The sequence below is a fragment of the Equus caballus genome, chromosome 1 (assembly GCF_041296265.1).
Source record: "Equus caballus isolate H_3958 breed thoroughbred chromosome 1, TB-T2T, whole genome shotgun sequence".
NCBI lineage: Eukaryota > Metazoa > Chordata > Mammalia > Perissodactyla > Equidae > Equus > Equus caballus.
The window spans coordinates 45657294-45676683 of NC_091684.1; the positions used below are offsets into that span (position 1 = coordinate 45657294).

Genomic DNA, 19390 nt, shown 5'->3' on the forward strand with positions numbered 1-19390 from the left:
GCAACCCTCTCAACTACACACAATTCAAATCAGTGTTTCGTAAATTTGTAAATTTTCAAAAGCAAACAAACAAGGAAAAAAATACCACCCAAAGCATGAGCAGATAAAAGAAAATTGTTTACTGCTCTTAAAATGGAAAGAGCCTTGTTCCCAGGGTGTCATGAGTTAAGAAGGAGAGTTCAATGCTAACCAACCAGCATTTGAGACTTGAGAACTAGGAATTACTGTCTGGCAAAATGCAGAACATAGAAAAGAAAAATGAGGACTACTACTAAAAACCCTTGCCTCTGGTCACCAATGGCTAGTAGTTTGGGTAGATTAAAAAGAAACCAGCTTTGGGGCTGGTCCAGTGGTGCAGCGGTTAAGTGCGCACGTTCCACTTTAGCAGCCCCAGGTTTGCCGGTTTGGATCGCAGGTGTGGACATGGCACCACTTGGCAAGCCATGCTGTGGCAGGTGTCCCACATATAAAGTGGAGGAAGATGGGCATGGATGTTAGCGCAGGGCCAGTCTTCCTCAGCAAAAAAATAAAAAAGAGGAGGATTGGCAGCAGATGTTAGATCAGGACTAATCTTCCTCAAAAAAAAAAAAAGAAAAGAAAGCAGCTTTAATATATCAGTATGTCTCCACATTCTATTTAATAAAACTATTTGCATTTTAACCAAGCTGAGTGTTCTTTAATGGTGCACAGCTATAACAATTCTCCAAACCTTTTATTGTTGAATACAATTTAGAGATTCATTTGTATTTGTTCTAAGGAATCAGTATGTACTAGTTGCTTACATTGTACCACCTGATATAAATATAAAATAAATGCTAACTCTCGTGCATCCTTCATAGTTTTGTGACATACCCATAGATGAAGGAATACCAAGTACCTTCATATTAGTTAATACACATAGCACACTTATGAGTATTTTTTTTACGGTATGCTTTTTGGTGAGGAAGATTGGCCCTGAGCTAACATCTGTTGCCAATCTTCCTCTATTTTTTCTCCCCAAAGCACCAGTGTAGCTGGATATCCTAGTTGTAAGTCATCCCAGGTCTTCTATGCGGGATGCCACCTCAGAATGCCTTGATGAACAATATGTATGTCTGTGCCCAGGATCTGAACTAGCGAACCCCGGGCCACCGAAGTGGAGCACACGAACTTAACCAGTGGACCACGGGGCCAGATCCTTATGAGCAAATTGAATTGAATTGCATTAGCAATTCCAGTTAGAAACACATGGCATTTGAACATTTGTTTTGAAAACTGCGGGAGGCAGTATTTTAAGACCAAGAAATGTTTCAAATCATCTGGAAATTACAGTTTTCATCCAGTGATTGTTAAGAACCTTCATACTGTGGATGACTGTGCTTTATTCAAAAGTGAGAGTAGTGACCCGTTTCAGATTTCAACTGTCCTAACAGAGAAGAAAATTCTTAGCTCTACAGCCTCAGCAGCAAACATCAATAGCGTAGCAACCAATATTTGATCATGAGGAACAAAAGAACTGAGAGAACCGTTTATGCTAAAAGGCAATTTGGGAAAGAAAGTCTTTGGCGGGCAGGAGAATGGTGGAATTTAAGGCCTCAAGAAAGCACACAGGAGGAAAAGAAGAGGTAGACATTGCTTAGGAAGGTTCTGGACTGAGAAAAACCCCAGAAGCTTTATTCTAAAACCAGTCATTGAACTTTGGTGCTTCTTCCATCCCCAAGTTCCTAAATAACATCCATCAGGGACTCATTCCCCGCCTAAACGCAAAAACCACACAACCTAAGTATAAACAGAGTGCTGGATATGCAAAGACAGCTGAAAGCCGAGTCCCCTCACTGCCTTCCAACAAAAGTGTCACCCTATGGATGCTGCTCCCCCGGTAGAAGAATCTCTGTCTTTAACATTATCCGAATTCACTTCTCTCATCTTTGTCTTCTAAATTAACAGTCAAAATACTGTTAGCCTGTAGGCTATATGAGGCAGACAGATGTGTTTTGTTTGGCTTAAAAAAAGGAATCAAAATTTAAATTAGGATGATTTATCTTTAATATACAGAATTTCCAATTATTCTGAAAAAAAAAAAAGGAAAGTTCTTCTTTTCTACAAGTTTACAAGTGGATAGACCCCAACAGGCCTTTCCTCCTTATATTACACAGGCCCATTCTTACTGCTGACCAAGCCCACGACCCATGTTCCAACAGGCTATGCCAATGAAAATCAATCATAGCTTCAGTTGTTTGCCTTACTGGTTTACGATTTTGATAGTCTTTCTATCGAAAAATGGGTCATTATAACAGCAGAATTGGGATTAAGAGCATGTGTATGCACGTGTGTGGGGGGCATATAATTTAATTCTATATAATTCAGATTTACTCCTATTAGACATGAGATTAAAATAGAGGATTTAAACAAAAAGGAAAGATACAATTAGAATAGAATTTTCCTTAAAGGTGTTTTTCATTTCCTTAGAAACCAGGGGTTACTTTGCACAATTTAATCTTTTCATTATCATTAATAACATTAGCATTCTGAAATTTAAACAGTAAATGAGAGGCTGGTAACTTTTACAGAGTTGTTTTCCTTGTATAAAATGCCCTAGCTTGCTGGCCTTTTTGACTTCTGTCTGCTTTGTGTACTTCTTCTGTCCCTTGTTTTATGATCATTCCATTATCCCCAGCAATCCCATTGCACATTGGGTGTTATTTAGTCAACAAATGAGAAAAACATCATAAATGTAATCTAATATATGGCTAAATGTCAAGAAAATTCTATACAACTTGATGTGTTAAGTAACAATCTATTTCCTTAATGCCTGGAAACTTTTCCATTTACTTATCATTTCACAGTTGTGTATTCAGAAGGTTTGCAGCTGCTGACCTTTTAGAAAATGATTCTTTGGCACAAATGAAAAGAAATGGAATGCATCACTGCCTACGTAGCTTCAGTAGTAATGAGCAGAGCCAAATTGTTTTCTATTACAACAGTTGTCTTACAGTCACAATAATGAATGGATTAAAATACATGAGGAATTGGACATGATTATTTTTTACATCAACTTAGGCCTAATTTTGGCAAATGTATTTTGGATAGTTTCATTTCCTCCTTCATAATTTATGGAAAAGTTCTATTTCCTCATCAATCTGTGTACTTTTCACTGGAAATAACTCAGAATGCCTTGATGATGACTGGGAAAAGAAAACAGTAGAATGGCAATAAAGAAGATTGTAATCATTATTTTGGTGCTATGCAACATCCACAAGCAATCTAGCCAGAAGATCGCTAATGTCATAAAAGATTTAATTTTTTGGCAATTAAGAATCAAGTTAGGATGTTATAAAATTATAGAATTAAAAAAATATGTTTCCTATTTAACCAGAAAAATAAAACTGCCATCTTGGGCTAAAGATCATCTGCCTGATGTCAACACTGATGATGCTATATAACTTCATATAAAATATTAGTCTCATTTTATAAGCTTGTGCAGCCATCCATTATTTACCTTAATCTTTATAGAATTTCTATTATTGTTAGAGTTGCTGTGTTTCATAAGTGTGTAGTCTGCTGCATAAAGCCATATTTTCATTTATTTGTTTTAAATTTGCCTTTTAATTTTTCATATTTTGCATATCAAATTATTCTGAGATTTGGTGATGAAAATGCCAAAGAAAGAGATGCTGTCTACCTTAGCAATAAAACAACAACGCAGAATAGAGGCAGGACAAAAGTGCCTACGGAAAGTAACTGTTTCAAATCAAACACTTAGAACTGTCCCCCCATAAGACATATACTAGATCCCCCCCTCTCCCTTTTATTTTCATGAGTAAAACTCTAGACAATTTTTCAAAAGCTTAATATCTTAGGAAGTATCTTATAATTCAGATTTCATTTAATATGTAAATTATGTAGGCAACACTCTGTTACATGCCTTATTTGAAATAACCAAAATAGTTACTTATAGAACTGATGGAGAGAGAAAGAATCAAAGAGAGAGAGAGACTGAAAATTAAATCTAGAGACATCTTAAACTGGTGTCCTAGTTTTGACACATTGCAAAAGGCATGGCCCAAGGACAGGCCCAGAGAAAAATTTCAATCGTTAATAACATTTCTTCAAATATTTACATGAGCCAAGGACTCTGTCTATGGCAACTATTATTGAAACATTCTTCCATCTACTGTATATTCCTAGCATCCACAACTTCTTGAGAGTCTTTTGGGTTACCCCGCAAGAACACTGTCATCCAGGCTGCCTGATACCACCATCTTGGTTCCTCAGTCCCCTCCCTTCTGAACACCTTGTTCAGTCTCACATCTGAGGTTCTAGCCATCTTCTACTCTGAGCTATTCCATACAGACTCTACTCTTCTTCCACCCTGATTCTTCTCGCAAAAACCTTCTGCAAGATTTGACTCTTCTGTCTTTAGAGAAGGAAGAAGAATGAAGAAACGTAGACAAAATGGGGAGGGTTCTGAACACTTAGATGTCAAAAATTTTACCACATCACACTTTGTTTACACTTTGGGAGTTGTCATAAAAACATATTGGTTATTTGAGGTTTTCCTGTCCATGAGTGCAAGGCGTTTTTCACTAGGAGTGCATGCATTTTCATTTGGGACCCTTAGAGGTGTGCAGGGCAGAGTTTGGCTAACTCCTTCCTATAAACCAAGGGGTATGTAATTGGCAACTATAAGGAAGGAAAAATATCAATATAAAAATTTAGTCTCCTGCTCCTCCAAGCCCAGTGGTTTTGACAATGGAAGGAAAAGAATGCTGAGGAGCAACCTCAGTACCATAACTGTTTCAAATAAAGGACCAACCTCTCCATCCTTTCCCACCCTCCTCTAACTGTGTGCCTGGGTCAGAGAAACTCCAGGGAAGGAGTGACCAACTGAATCCATCGCTCCTTTCTAAGACCTCCCCTACCTCCCTGAAAGCATGTTAGGGTCTGTAATTCTCAACCTGCTTCACACTCTGGCTCATGTGCCCTGACAAGGAAAAAGAAAGTTCTTCACTGAGTCAGCTGTGGCTTCCTTTGTCAGTGGCTGCTTTCAAACTGTAGACACTCAATATCATCTTTCATTTCTCAAATTTGCTGCAAGCCCACAATATCTTTTTGACTCTAAAACTATAAAGAACCTTAAGGATGGGCCTTCTAATCCCTCACATGAATAATGCTATCCTTTTGCCTCTGAACCTGTCCATTTTTGTACAATCACACTGTTATGTTTTAATCATGACTTCAAATCATTTTCTTGTCCCCTTGACTCAGCACTACCTATGTATTTATTCAGTTGCTGAGAATTAGTCTGAACCAGTTGTTCCAAAGCCTATTTGAATGCCATTCAATAATTGTTGGAAAGCAGCCAGGACTTTGGTTTGGCTGGCATTCAGAGGCGGGCTTGAAATAGCCCCAGTGTAACTGCTCCTCTCTCCTTCCAGGGAGGACTCAATGCCATAAGCAACTCAGAGTCCAGTGAAACTAGAAAATATATTTCAAAAAAAATTTTTAAGAGTATTTTTTACAGCAGTTTTAGTTTTACAACAAAAATAAGAAGGAAACACAGAGATTTCCCATATACCCCTTTCGCCCACACATGCATAGCTTCCCCCATTATCAACATCACTCGCAGGAAGGGTACTTTGTTTTAACCAAGGATGACCCCACATTGACACATCATAACCACCCAGAGTCCATAGTTTACCTTAGAGTTCACTCTTGGTCTTATACTTTCTATGGGTTTGGACAAAAGTGTGCTGACGTATATCCATCAATAGAATATCATACAAAGTATTTTCACTGCCCTAAAAATCCTCTGTGATTTGCCTATTCATCTCTCCCCTCCCATCCCTGGCAACTACTGAACTTTATTTTCTCCATAGTTTTGCCTTTTCCAGAATGTCATATAGTTGGGACCATACAGTGTGTGGCCTTTTCAGATTGGCTTCTTTCACATAGTAATAGGCATTTAAGTTTTTCCATGTGTTTTCATGACTTGATAGCTCATTTTGTTTTAGCACTGAATTTGTCTGAATATACTGTAATTTATTCATCCGTTCCTGTACTGAAGGACAATTTGGTTGCTTCCAAGTTTTGGCAATTATGAATAAAGCTGCTATAAATATCCATCTGCAGGTTTTTGTGTGGACATAAGTTTTCCAGGAAGAATATTCAGACATTCTCGTTTTATTAAACAGGATAATATATCCTAAGTCTGTTTCTTGTATACATTCTCCCCTCCAAATGTAATTACACACTAAACAGGCTCCGCATACAAGCTCGAGAGCATTCTGATGGTTGTCAGGAACCAACAGGTGTCTCTTTATGTGTTAACTTTGTGTCCTCAGAAGATAAGCTTGATTTTCTGTTAGTTGTGATAAAAATGAACTCTTGGTTCAGATCAAAGGTGATATAATAAATCTGTTATCAACATGCTGTTGAGGACAATAATCAAGGAGAAGAAGGATATAACAGGGACCAGGCTGAGAAGGAAGTTTATGGGTTGCCACCTGTTAAAGTTTTAATTCTTTCAAACATATACATGCATGCAAATGCATTTAGCATAGATATTCACAAAGAGGAAATATTTCCATCTCACAGAGTGTAAAAACCTTGAAAGACGCAGATGCGTGTGACAAATAATGGACATTCTATAAATGCACCTCAGTGACTTACATCAGAAATTTAAGTATAGATTTTAAAGAAAACTGAGTTATTTAAAAGCTATACTTTGGTAGAGGGTGTATTTAACCATAGAGATTGTTTAGCTGTAGACATCAATAAAGTAAGCCAAAGGCAAGTTGACACACAATAAACATACTAGTTTGGCTTAATAAAGGATTTGCTATGCCTTACTTTTAAGAAGCTCCAGAACCTTTAAAAATGAGCACTTATTATACCAGTAAAATAGGATACCCACGTGTTTTCTTGCTACCAATTGAACTATTTCAGAAAAGAGAAATTAAGAGAGTTTCAGAGCAGGACTAGAATTAACTGTCTAATTGGGAAGTTTCTTAGATTACCTGAAGACCAATATGAAAAACATTTTTATGGATTGTTTCTTTTAGAATTTTAAGACAAGGAGAATTACATACTATATTGTAATATCTGGCAGAGATTCATTTGATCACTATATTTTTCAAAATTTAATGTAAAAGAAAAATGTAAAACATTTAGTCTCTAGATCAGTATTTATGCTCCTTGTGATGACACCCAAATAATTTGGCAGGATTCTGAGTAGTTGGCAGTTTCTACAAAATATACCAACTAAAGAGTACAAATGACCACACTGTATCATGTCACATTCTTCTAAAACACAAATATCGAACTTTCACCACATGCCACCACACAGCACTGCTAGGGCAACATCTTTGCAGAGTTACTGAGCTCCTCTGAAATGGGGGATCTAAGCATGACAAGGAGAGATCAAATATCATCATTACCATAGCTATAATTATCTGTTTGGCAAAATAAGCTCTGTATAGAATCACTCATTAAAACAAAATTATTTACTAAAATTAAATGTTTTAGTTCAGCTCAGCTTACACATTCAAGGGAATTGGTTATATATTCAATGGAACAGTAAGAAAATCAAATATAGATTGGCCTTTATCATGTTTATTTTTTTGTCCCTGGTTAAAAAGGCAAACTGTTTTCATTGTAGAACATTTAGAAAATACAGATTTATTTTTTCTTTTCTGCAGACACATACAAGATTTATTTCTAATTTATTTAAACGCATCATAACCACTCATTAACTTCATATGCTTTCATGCTCAAAAGGGCCTGACTTTTTAGAAATCATCAAAACTCAAATTTTTGTGATTTTTTTAATGTTTCTAAAATTTAACATAGACACTTAAATTTGTTTAAACAGGCACCAGCAATGCTGTGGGCATTTTTGGCCAATTCCAAAGTATGTGCCAGAAAAAAAGTTTATGCCAACTCTTCAAAGGAGTAAAGGGAACGTTTCTAATGCAGCACAATAAATCCATGATGAAGTGAACCAATGAAGGCATTCTGTATATTATAGGAGTTTTCAAAAATATGTAGGTTGAATTCCAGGAAAAATGTCATTCTCTAACAAGCCAATTGATAAATTCTTTTTTTTTAACAATATAAATCTGGAAAACAGTGTTTAGAATAGACAGAAATCATAAATCAGACAGGCCTAAGAGAAGCTCCACATGGAATTAGTAGACAAAATGAGCCACAGTGCACATTCTAACACTTAGTTTAAAATAGAAACCAAGACCCAAGAGATTATCATTTTACTGCCACCTAAGAGAGACTGAGAATCTTTAAATATTTGTACATTAAAGTTTAGACAGGTTAGGAGAGTGTTGTGGAACAAAAGTGCTAATTATGTTTATTTTGGGGTTTGATAAAGAAAATTACCTTTTGGAGGAAGAACTTAATATGAATTAGGTATCAGTTGTTAATTGCAGCTGACAACCTAAATGAAAATTCAGACTTCTTCCTCTGCTCTAAACCTTTTGTCAAATTCTCTATCTCTAAGAACTTTCCATTTTCCGTTAACCGTTCCTCAATTGTCATGTCTAATAAGCTATGGATCTTAATCCTTATCAGATTCCAGTCAATTGAACTTAGCAGTGTGTAAGTCTTACCTTGTGGTCCACTTCTTTTGGAGGAATACTACAAGTCTCATTTAGATGACTAGGTGACTGTATGCATGATAGTCAACTCTGCCTTTGACAAAGAAAAATTCCAGGAGGCATCTGGATGCATTCTTAGATTGATCCTGAATCAAATGACTCCCTCACATGCAAAACTAAACAACACTTGTAGTCTTTGAAAGAGTTGCGATCAGAATATAATTCAAGTAAAGCATTTCCAGGGAATGGCGTAATTTAAATGCATACGGGGAAAAAACTAAAGGTGAACTGTTTGTGGATTTGGATTGAAGCTTTCGTTTAGTACTTCCACACATAACAGATCTAGGGTTGAAATTAGCAGAAATCCCCCTTAGATAAGTCATTCGTAAAACATAAAGCTCACTCACCATTCCGACTTTCTTCATCAATAGCAACTATGGTAGCTGGTGGGCCTCCCCTCGCTAGTTTGCAATCTAAAGAGAGAAAACAACCAATGGTAAGAAGTCACAAATGCAGGGGCGCTCATTCTGGGATCAAATTCATTGAGATGTATATTGATATTTAAAAAGAAAAATCCTACAATCAAATTAATATGCATCATTACTTTTAACAATTCTTTATTTTTAAAAAATTTTCGTAAGAACCACATAGATTCCTTACCACACTATAACACAGTCACTCTGTACACCAAGAAACTGTTCAATTCTTACTAGAAAACACCAGTAGAGACCACTGGGGAGCAGAAGTCCTTCAGGACAGAGATAATGGGATGGTAATTTAACCCAAAGAAATAACATAAAGGAATGATTACCATGGATAAATTGTAATTAGAACTTCACAACAGAAACAAACATAATTGGACTTTAATTGTGATAAAGGGTCTAATTAAAGAGAGCGAATAGAATTCTAATAATGTTCTAAAGAGAATAAAACAAAGACAGACAAGCAATGCTCATGAGGTTGTTTGGAATTTTTATTTTTGTCATCTTACCCTCATATTGCCAGTCTGGAGTCAAAAGTATAGAGTCATCAATGGAAGCAGATCAGAAAAATGGAGGAAAGAAAGGAAGAAAGAATATATGTATATATTTAGCACGGATTTAAAGACATAAATAGCATTATACAATAACAGATACATCACCAAATGATTTGTGGAAAAGAAATATATAAAATCCTTATATCAGATATTGCAGTTCTAATATAATATAAATATATTAACTTTATAAAATATGTTTTTAGCATCTTAAAAATTTATTATAGATAGACTTGAAAATAACACAAAGTACATCTATATGTTTGCTATGAAAAGGTAAATACGACTTACTTATGAATAGTCTATTGTCCCTGTGTTGAACAAACCTTAAGAATACTGCCTGTCAATCAGTGGTGACGACTAATTCATTATTTCAAACACTGCTAATATCCTGCCATTAATCTCAGGATAACGAACATATAAATATTATAAAGAGCTATAATATCCATGATAATTAAAACATGAACGCTTTGCCTGTGAGATGTCAAATGTACACTTCTGAGAAGTAAGGCACTCTCCTAGGAGGTACTTGGTGAGTCTTACGGGGCTGTGTTATGCAGTTAAATGTACATGGCACACTTTTGTGACTGCAGTGTAAATCAAATCTGCTTAAAGCCATCCAAGTATATGTGTTATTTGAAAGGTGATTTCATGCTCCATTATTTATTTGCTTATTAAAATTCTATTTATTATGCACATGGGCATGACTAATAAGACCTTTGACAAGGACTATTCTACTTTGTAAGGTATGTGGTCTTTCACATGAAGCTGAAAATCTTGGAGATCTACAATTTTTCTTTCTTCATCCTTGTCAATAATCAAGGAATTTCAAGTTACAACATTTTTAGATCTAAAATATTTCATACTCATTACACTCCTTCCTCCCCTTCCTATATCTGCTGCCATGGCACAGGTGCTCACTATTTGTCATCCCTAATTTTAAAAATTATTTTATTGAGTTCATATTGGCTTATAATATTGTGTAAATTTCAAGCGTACATAACTATATATCAGTTTCTGTCTAGACTGCATGGTGTTCACCACCAATAGTCTAGTTTTTATCTGTCACCATACATATGTACCCCTTGGTCACCTTTACTCTTGCAATGATTTCCTCACCTATCTCCCAGAAGCTTTGTTCTTATCCTACATTCATCTATTCATTCTACGTGAATTATGTTCATGCACCATTCATGCATAAATAATGACACTTCTCTACACAAACACCTGGTATGTTTCCTTTGGTGTAAAAGAAAAAATTGGGGGGATACCAAAGTTTTTCAAACCTAAATAGTTTAGGGTAACATTTCAAAGGATGCTACGGTCTCATCATCCTTTATGTAGAATTAAGCACCATGCCCTTCAATCACATCAGACTCCTTACTTTTGCTGGAACATACCTTGTATTTTTAGGGAAGTTTTGTTACCTAGGTTCATTTCTGCCTCTACTTCTGCCTGGCAAATCCCTTCTTCTCTTGGTAGAACTAGATTTCACATATTCCTTGAAAACTGGTCCACATCCCCAGTCAAGAATTTATATTTCACTCCCATGTTCTCATAATGTGTTGTTCATCTAGTTTCTTATTCCTTTACGCATTCAAAAATTATTCATGATTCAGTCAAATTTGTAGATGAATTACTCTGTTCTGAACATGGGAATAAAAAATAAATAGCTCCTTTCTTCAAAGATCTCAGGTGGGGAAGGTTAGAGAACAAATAGAACATAGACACATAAACAAACACAGGTATAGTACAATGTCCTGTATGTGAAGTCAATTGTTTAATAAATTAGCTAATGATACAAATGATTAAAAGAAAGAAGAGACAATATATATGGAGAGTAGAGATGGGATAACAAGAAGGCAGGGGAGGATTGTGAAGGAAAGAATAAAGGAAGCGTAACTAGTTCTTACAAGAAGCAATTCTTGGATTACCAAACATCTCTTCCATTTGTATTTCAGAGAGAACTTACTTTTCAAGACTATTTGTTTCCCCTATATATATGGCCACTGTCTTAGTTAAGACCATCATAGGTGCAGAGAGTAGACATAAAGTGTTGTGTACTTGTGTGTGAATATTGGTGGAGGAGTAGATATTTAACCAATAACTTCACGGGCAGGCAGGGTGAAGGAAAAGGAAAGAAGGAGGAAGTTGGGCATAAGTATTTAAAACTTACCAATTGGTTACTATTAAATTTATGGACGAACTTTGTCTATACAGCTAAGCCAAGTACAGCTCCCCATATCCCAGCGCTGCCTAACTAACCCTCTTACTCTTTCTGCTCTCATAGTTCATTCTCCAGCCACAACAAACCAAATTTATGTTTGCTGTGCCATCTGCTGAAACACCCTTCCTCCTCTTCTTCCCCTGGTTAACTTCTATTTCTCTTTCCAGAACCTGGCAAGGCTTCCCTTCTTCTAGAAAATCTTCCTTGTTTTTAGTCTAAATTAAATGCCTCTTCTCTGTATTCTTTCAGTACACACTAAATTCCAGGAGAAAATAGTGTGTCTTTCTGACAACAGCTCCTTCACACCAAGTCTGTGTCACATTCTTCTTAGTAACCTCAGAACCTGGCAAGGGTTGATCCTGAAAGAAGGTGTGTGGGATTTTTCAGAACTATGGTCTGCCCAGCTACAATCTCCATTGGACATCCCTATGTGAGAGCTGCTCAGAAGTCTCTGTTCTCATTATGTCCTCACCAGCAGAAACAGCCCAGGAGTAAAGGCTCAGCTACAGTTCCTCCCGGTCAGATTTCTTTAGATGACTTGCACTAAGCTTTATTCCTCCAGCAGGTTCCAGATCTCTCCAATAAGATGTTTTCACGTCCAACAAATACTTTATTTACTCTGGATCAAACAAAAAATAACTTAAAAAAAATTTTAAAGACTCACAGGACTAATGAAGAGAGATTAGTCAGATACAGAAAAATAAACTATTAATAACATTGTTCACAACAGCCAAAGTGTTTGTTTTGGATGACACATTCATGAAAGTATAATTCATTAGTTTTGAAATGCACAAAAATATTTTTAATAACAAGTATATTAAGAATTGTCTTGAAAAAAAGTAATTTTGAATGGAATAGCCAGGGAGGTGTTGTGAATGCAAAATATCCAAATGGAGATCAAAGTGAAGACTAGAAAGCAATTTGGGGGCCCGGAGATCCTGTTCTCTCTGGTCTGTGGATAATCCGTCTGCCACAGCAAACACAGGTTAGCTGACGACTCCTGTACCTTGAAAATGGACTTCATTAATCTATTTAATTTCACCCTTGACTGTTCTGGTTAAACCACAAATTCATTGTTTTTCATGCCTCAAATTTCTAACTTCTCAGGCCCCTACCCACTTCCCATATCCAATTTGTTGTAAAGCACAACACGTGAATACAAATACCTGAACACTCAGTGTGATTTATTTCTGCATTTTTGTCATCAAGCTAAAACTAAGCCATATATTTTTAAATAATCTCAGACACAGGTTGGATTTAAAACCAAAAAGAAGTAATCGAAAGATATGTAATGATTGGTTTCAAAGGTACTAAGCCTGCGATACCGTGTTGTTATCATAACCTGAAGCTTAAGAGCAGGTCATAGACAGGACATCTGAGAGACTTGACTGCATGGCAGGGAAAACATTTATTTACCAAACATTTCCTCTTCTCATCTTCCTATGAATTGCCTTCCTCCCCTTTGAAGTCCCACACCCCCATCCCTTTCCTTAGCTCAGGGTGGGATATAAGCCTCAACTGCCCGGCTGCCTTTGAGTGTCATATCTTTGTACATAACGAAGTTTGCTTTCCTCCTGTTAATCTGTCTTGTTATACAGGGGGATGTCAGCCAAGAACCTATAAGTATACAGGGAAAAGTATTTTTCCTCCCCTACAAGTGAAAAGCTACCACTAAAGTAAAGAAAGGCATATGAAACTGGTAAACAGTTAGCCATTAATGATTAGGTAGCTAGTAACTGAAGTTTTTTTTCTATTTTTGCATTTACTGATTATAGCCTTTAGCTGTTCTCCTGCCCACTGTTAACTGTGCTGCTTAGGCAATATGCTATCTGACTCTCACCAGGTTCCTATAGAGAAAATCTCCCTGGCACCTGGGTCACCATGGTAATGGGTGTTTGAGCTGTTTTTCAGGAATTATGGTCCCCTTCTCCAGTTCAGGCCAACTGAGACCATGAACCCACCAACTGAGCCCATGCAGATGCCTGGTAAGTGACCTTTTGACATTAAGAGGCTAAAAACTCCACCCTCAGATCATGCTAACGCCACCATTTTGTGAACATGCGTCCTATGAAGAGGCATGATGTCTGACTCCGCCCGTGCAGAGCATCAATTATGTCACATCTCTTCACCTCCAATCACCTATTTCCACACTTCAGACCACCTTGCCCGCTAATGCATAAATATCCCTGAGTCCCCATTTTCAGGGAGGCGGATTTGAGACCCATTCTCCTGTTTCCTCGTTTGGCTGCCTTGTGATTAAAGCTCTTTCTGTGCTACAATCTCATCATCTCAGTGTTTGGCTTCCCAGGCGGTGAGTAAAAGTGAACCTGGTTCAGTAACATATAGATGATTTTGTAGGAATTGGGGTTTCTTTGGGATTAGTTATGAAAAATTGAGAAAGAGGAATAATGAAAAGAGAAGGAAGGAGAAATTTTTCATTTGCTTCCTATTATCTACAGTTTCTATTAGAATTCTACACTCTGATCATCCAATTGCCTAGCCTGAAGAACTATTATGGAGCAAGATTACTCCAATATCCTATTAATAGCAAGGATGCATTCTTAGCTCTTTCATGACTTTATCAAATTGCACCTTAAAGAAATAAAACTCAAAGACCTCAGATACCAAAGCTTCCATGACATGAAAAATCACAAATACTTTTGCGCCACCTTAGAATTTTTACTCGGCTATTTCCTTACCAGCTCCCTATGGTTATCAATGAATAGCACTCAGCAGAGTATTTGATGTATTTTTTTTTCTTTTTCTCTCCAAATCCCCCCAGTAGATAGTTGTATATTTTTAGTTGCGGGTCCTTCTGGTTGTGGCATGTGGGACGCTGCCTCAACGTGGCCTAACAAGTGGTACCAAGTTCACGCCCAGGGTCTGAACGGGTGAAACCCTGGGCCACCGAAGCAGAGCGCACAAACTTAACCACTGGGCCACGGGGCCAGCCCCCTATTTGATGTATTGTTATCATTCAATATATTTGGTGAACATGGGAATATCCTCCTACATGGCAAATGAATAAAATAAATAACCTATTAAATCCTTAGTAGTAGTCATTCCAAATCTTATGCGGGAGTATTTTAGGATGCTGAAGGAATTGATTCCTAGTATAGTATAGAGGTTAAGAACATGAGCTTTGGAGTCAAAAAACCTAATTTCGAGTGCTAAATTTGGCTTTTAATAGTTGTGTAATACTGAACAGACTATTAACTTCTCATACCTCAGTTTACATAAATAGGATAATAGTAAATATAACTACCTCTTAGATTTATTACAACAAGGATACAAGAAATAATCTATGATAATTTCTTAGAATAGTGCCTGGCAAAATGTACAGGCAGAATAGATAGATACACCTTTAATTTTTACACTATTATTATTTTCAGAAGAAATATATTTGGAGAGTATTTCCTATTTTTTTCCTTTAATCAAAAGACAGTGGAGAATCCCTTGGCTCTCCCTAAGTATTCAGCGAGGGCTGATTTTATTTATGTACATTGTTTTGAAGTGCATTCTCATTAGGAATAAGGGGAGTCACATGAAATGTCACTGGTGGTCTGCATGGACAGAAATACGTTGGAATTCCTATTCCAGATATCAATCTAGAGACACTAACCTTGATTGAATTTACTAGAGGCAAACAGAATCCTTGAACCTTAGGTTTAAAAAAATGATGGCGTGCTCACTGTCATCCACTGGTCCCACTGCGCTAGTCTTCATATGTGCTGATGACCAAATGATCAAGCAGAAAGATCAAGAAACAGTTACAGATTTCCTGAAACCTTTACTCTTCTCAACATTTTTCTATTATCTACTTGGATATTCAATGTCATCTAGTCTCTCTTGTTTAAAAGCTTGTGTTTGCATGCACGTGCACACACACACACACACACACACACTGAATCAGTTGCTTAGTTCAAAGCAATTTGGCCTCTCATTCAAAGGGTTAATGTACTCTCCTTAAATTTCATGCTGCACAAACATTTTACTTTCAATTTGCTTGTCATGAGCAGCAGCAGAGGGACTATTCTCATTTTTTCTATTGATCTTCAGAATATTCATTTCCAGGAAAATACACATAGGAGTGAAATCTTAAGACAGGAATTCCTTGTTTTATATTTCAACTCTCACTCAAAAGAAAAGGAGTTTGACCTTGAAATTTATAAGATCAATGGAACCATACTTTAAGTTACATTGTCTAAAACTACAGTCAACAAAGATGTGGCCATGACTAAAGAAAAGCAAAACAAAATGGTTAAACTAAGACATGGCAATAAGTCAATACAAGAATAAAATATGTTCTTGGTGATTACTCTGTCAGCACTGATATTTAGATTTCAAATCTTACCATGGAGGGAGGAAGGTATATTTTATGATGCCTTAGTGTCATCATTAATTGGATTATATAATTTGATCAATATGTTCCAACAACATGGTCTAGTAATGACCACTGAAGTCATTAATGGTTATTGCTGTACAACACTGCTTTCATTAGCAATGTTTACTGTAGTGGCTATGACTCCGCCAGGCTCTACTTTTTTTTAAGGTTACTACTTACTTCATTTTATTCTAATTGTCTATCAGCAACAGTAAACTTGTACATGGATGGCATTTTGTGAGAGAGAGAAACCTATTCTTATTCTCAAGAAGTTAAAGAATCTGAGTAACCCAAGAAAGATAAGTCAGGGCTGCAGGAAGAAGGCAGGGCAGGAAATAAATTGTCAGTGTAAGTCTAATTAGAAGAGCAAATAATTTTTTTTCCTTGGTGAGGAAGATTGGCCCTGAGCTAACATCTGTGCCAATGTTCCTCTATTTTGTATGTGGGACACAGCCTGAGCATGGCTTGATGAGCAGTGTGTAGCTCCATGCCTGGGATCCAAACCTGCAAACCCTGGGTTGCTGAAGTGAAGTACGCAAACTTCACCACTACGCTACTAGGCCAGCCCCCAAATAAATATTTTTAAGGTTATTTTTGTTCACCGAATATATTACTATACTTCATTACTTTATAATTTCATGTAAATCCATTGTCAAACATGTTACTCTTTGGACCCAAATGTAATTTTCTTATATATAATTTACACTGCGTGAGTTAGAAGATGTTTGGGATTTCTTTCCATTGATAATGACAGCTTTTCCTTACTTGTCTAAACTTCCAGGGAGCAACCATGACTACATTTGAGAAATTTAAGATAGAAGGAATAATTCTTAGTCCAAGGTGTAATGTCACCACCGACATCAGAAGCAGCAGCATGGTATTGTGGTTATGGACGTGGCCTTGGGAGACAGACTGTCTAGGTTCAATACTAACCACATTTTACCACCTGTTAGCTTTCAGGGCCTTTGAAAGTTACTTAAACCCTCTGGAGCTCAGTTGCATTATTTGTAAAACACAAGCTGTTTTATAGAATTGTGCCTGACATATAGAAGTACTTTATATGTTATTGTTAGGTAAATTCTATTTTAACTAAATGACCTAATCACTTACAAAATGTGTCCCTCTCTACATTTTAAAAGCAATGACTTTTACATATTTTTAATGAAGTAGCATTTTATTACATTTTCCAACATTCAAAGGAAAGCCATATTTTATTAGCAGATCAAAATAAGTTTATGATATGTTAGCATTTTTGATAGGCATTTAACCTACTGGAATAGAAACACTACATTTAATTATAAGGCCGCAGATTGCTGAGGGTAACTGAATCATGGAAAGGATCTCTATTTGAAAATTATCAGAGGAATGCTTGCAACTAAAATAAAATTCAAAACTCTGTTTGGACAATCCAATACAAAGTAGATCGTGTACTCCTTCTAAAAGCTCTTTGCCAGACCTTGCTTTCTCTTATTCTAAAATCTTCCTAAACAGCTTTTTCTCTTGGTTATCTTGTTTTACCATGTTATCGAATTTGTCTTTATATTTTATAATTGAAATATAAAGGAGAAAGAAAGGGATAAGGGTTTGTGTCAATGAGGAAAAGAAAATTATCCAAGGAACACTATGAAAAGCAGTTAAAGAGTTTGCATCCGTGTTATTTCCAAAAGCTAATTTGTTATTTTATTTTCTAATTATTCTCAATGAGTTAGCTCAGAGGAAATTCTCAATCATGAGTCTTACTAAGATACTCAACAAGGTCAAAAGATAGAAGCTGCAGCATCAACGTCACTTTTGAAATTGTATTCATGAAACAGGAATTCTTAATAAGTCTTTGTTTACAGCCTACTTTGCCTATTTAAACCAAATTCTTTGCCGCATGCCAATTACCAAGGCTGTCAACAAAAAAGCAAACTCTATGGATTAAATTATAAGGAAAAAATTTTAAGGTTTAATTGCTTATAATATTAAAGGAAATATTCATGTAAACATCACATATGTTTTCTTATTTCTTATTTTCCAGCTTTATTGAGATATTGTTGACATTTAACATATGTAAATTAAAGATGTATGATGTGATGATTTGATACATGTATATATTGTGAAATGATTACCATAATAAGGTTTATTAACATCTACAAACTCTCATATAATTAACATTTTTTAATGGTGATAACATTTAAGAGCTATTCTCTTAATAACTTTCTGGTATATAATACAGTATTATTAATTATAGTCGCCATGCTGTACATTAAACCCTCAGAAATTATTCATCTTAGATCTGGGAGATTGTACCCTTTGACCATTATCTCTCCATTTCCCCAGCCCCCCCGCCACCCCTCCCCACCAGTCCCTGGCAACTACCATCCTACTCTCTGTTTCTATGAGTTCAACTTTTATAGATTCTATATGTGAGTGAGAACATACAGTATCTGCCTTACTCTGTCTGCTCATTTCACTTAGCATAATGCCTTCAAGGTCCATCATGCTGTTGCAAAAGGCAGGATTTCCTTCTTTTTAAGGCTGAATAATATTACATTGTATACATATACCACATTTTCTTCATCTGTTCATCTACTGATGGTCACTTAGGTTGTTTCCATGTCTTGACAATTGTGAATAATCTTGCAATGAACATGGGGGTCCAGATATCTCTTCAATAGCGATGTCATTTTCTTTGAATATATACTCAGAAGTGGGCTGGCTGGATCATAAGGTAGTTCTATTTATAATATTTTGAGGAACCTCCATATTGTTTTCTAGCATGGCTGTACCAATTTACATCCCTGTTGATGACACACAAGGATTCCCTTTCTCCACATCCTCACCAACACTTGTTATCTCTTGTCTGTTGGATAATAGTCATTCTAACAGGTATGAGGTGATATCTCATTGTGGTTTTGACCTGCATTTCCCTGATGATTAGTGATGTTGAGTATCTTTTCACGTACTTGTTGGTCATCTGTATATTCTCTTTGGAAAAATGTCTACTCAGCTCCTCTGCCCATTTTTTAATCTGATTGTTTGTTCTTTTGGTATTGAATGGTATGAGTTCCTTATATATTTTGGATATTAATCCCTTATCAGATAGATGGCTTGCAAACATTTTCTCTCATTCCATGGGTTGACTTTTTATTTTGCTGATAGTATCTTTTGCT

General features: G+C 36.3%; 1 protein-coding gene across 3 annotated transcripts in view; it reads right to left on the reverse strand.

Annotated features, from left to right (window-relative positions):
* The window catches only part of PCDH15 (protocadherin related 15), a 952630-nt gene that overhangs the window by 605061 nt on the left and 328179 nt on the right, over positions 1 to 19390 (reverse strand). For 2 of the 3 annotated variants that reach the window (XM_070262649.1, XM_070262641.1), the window contains exons 3-4: positions 9583 to 9597; positions 8999 to 9064 (exon numbers count right to left, since the gene is read on the reverse strand). In XM_070262649.1, the coding sequence (XP_070118750.1) occupies positions 8999 to 9064; positions 9583 to 9597 (81 nt within the window). The remainder of the gene's footprint in view (positions 1 to 8998; positions 9065 to 9582; positions 9598 to 19390) is intronic. The other variant, XM_070262642.1, reaches the window with a different exon arrangement.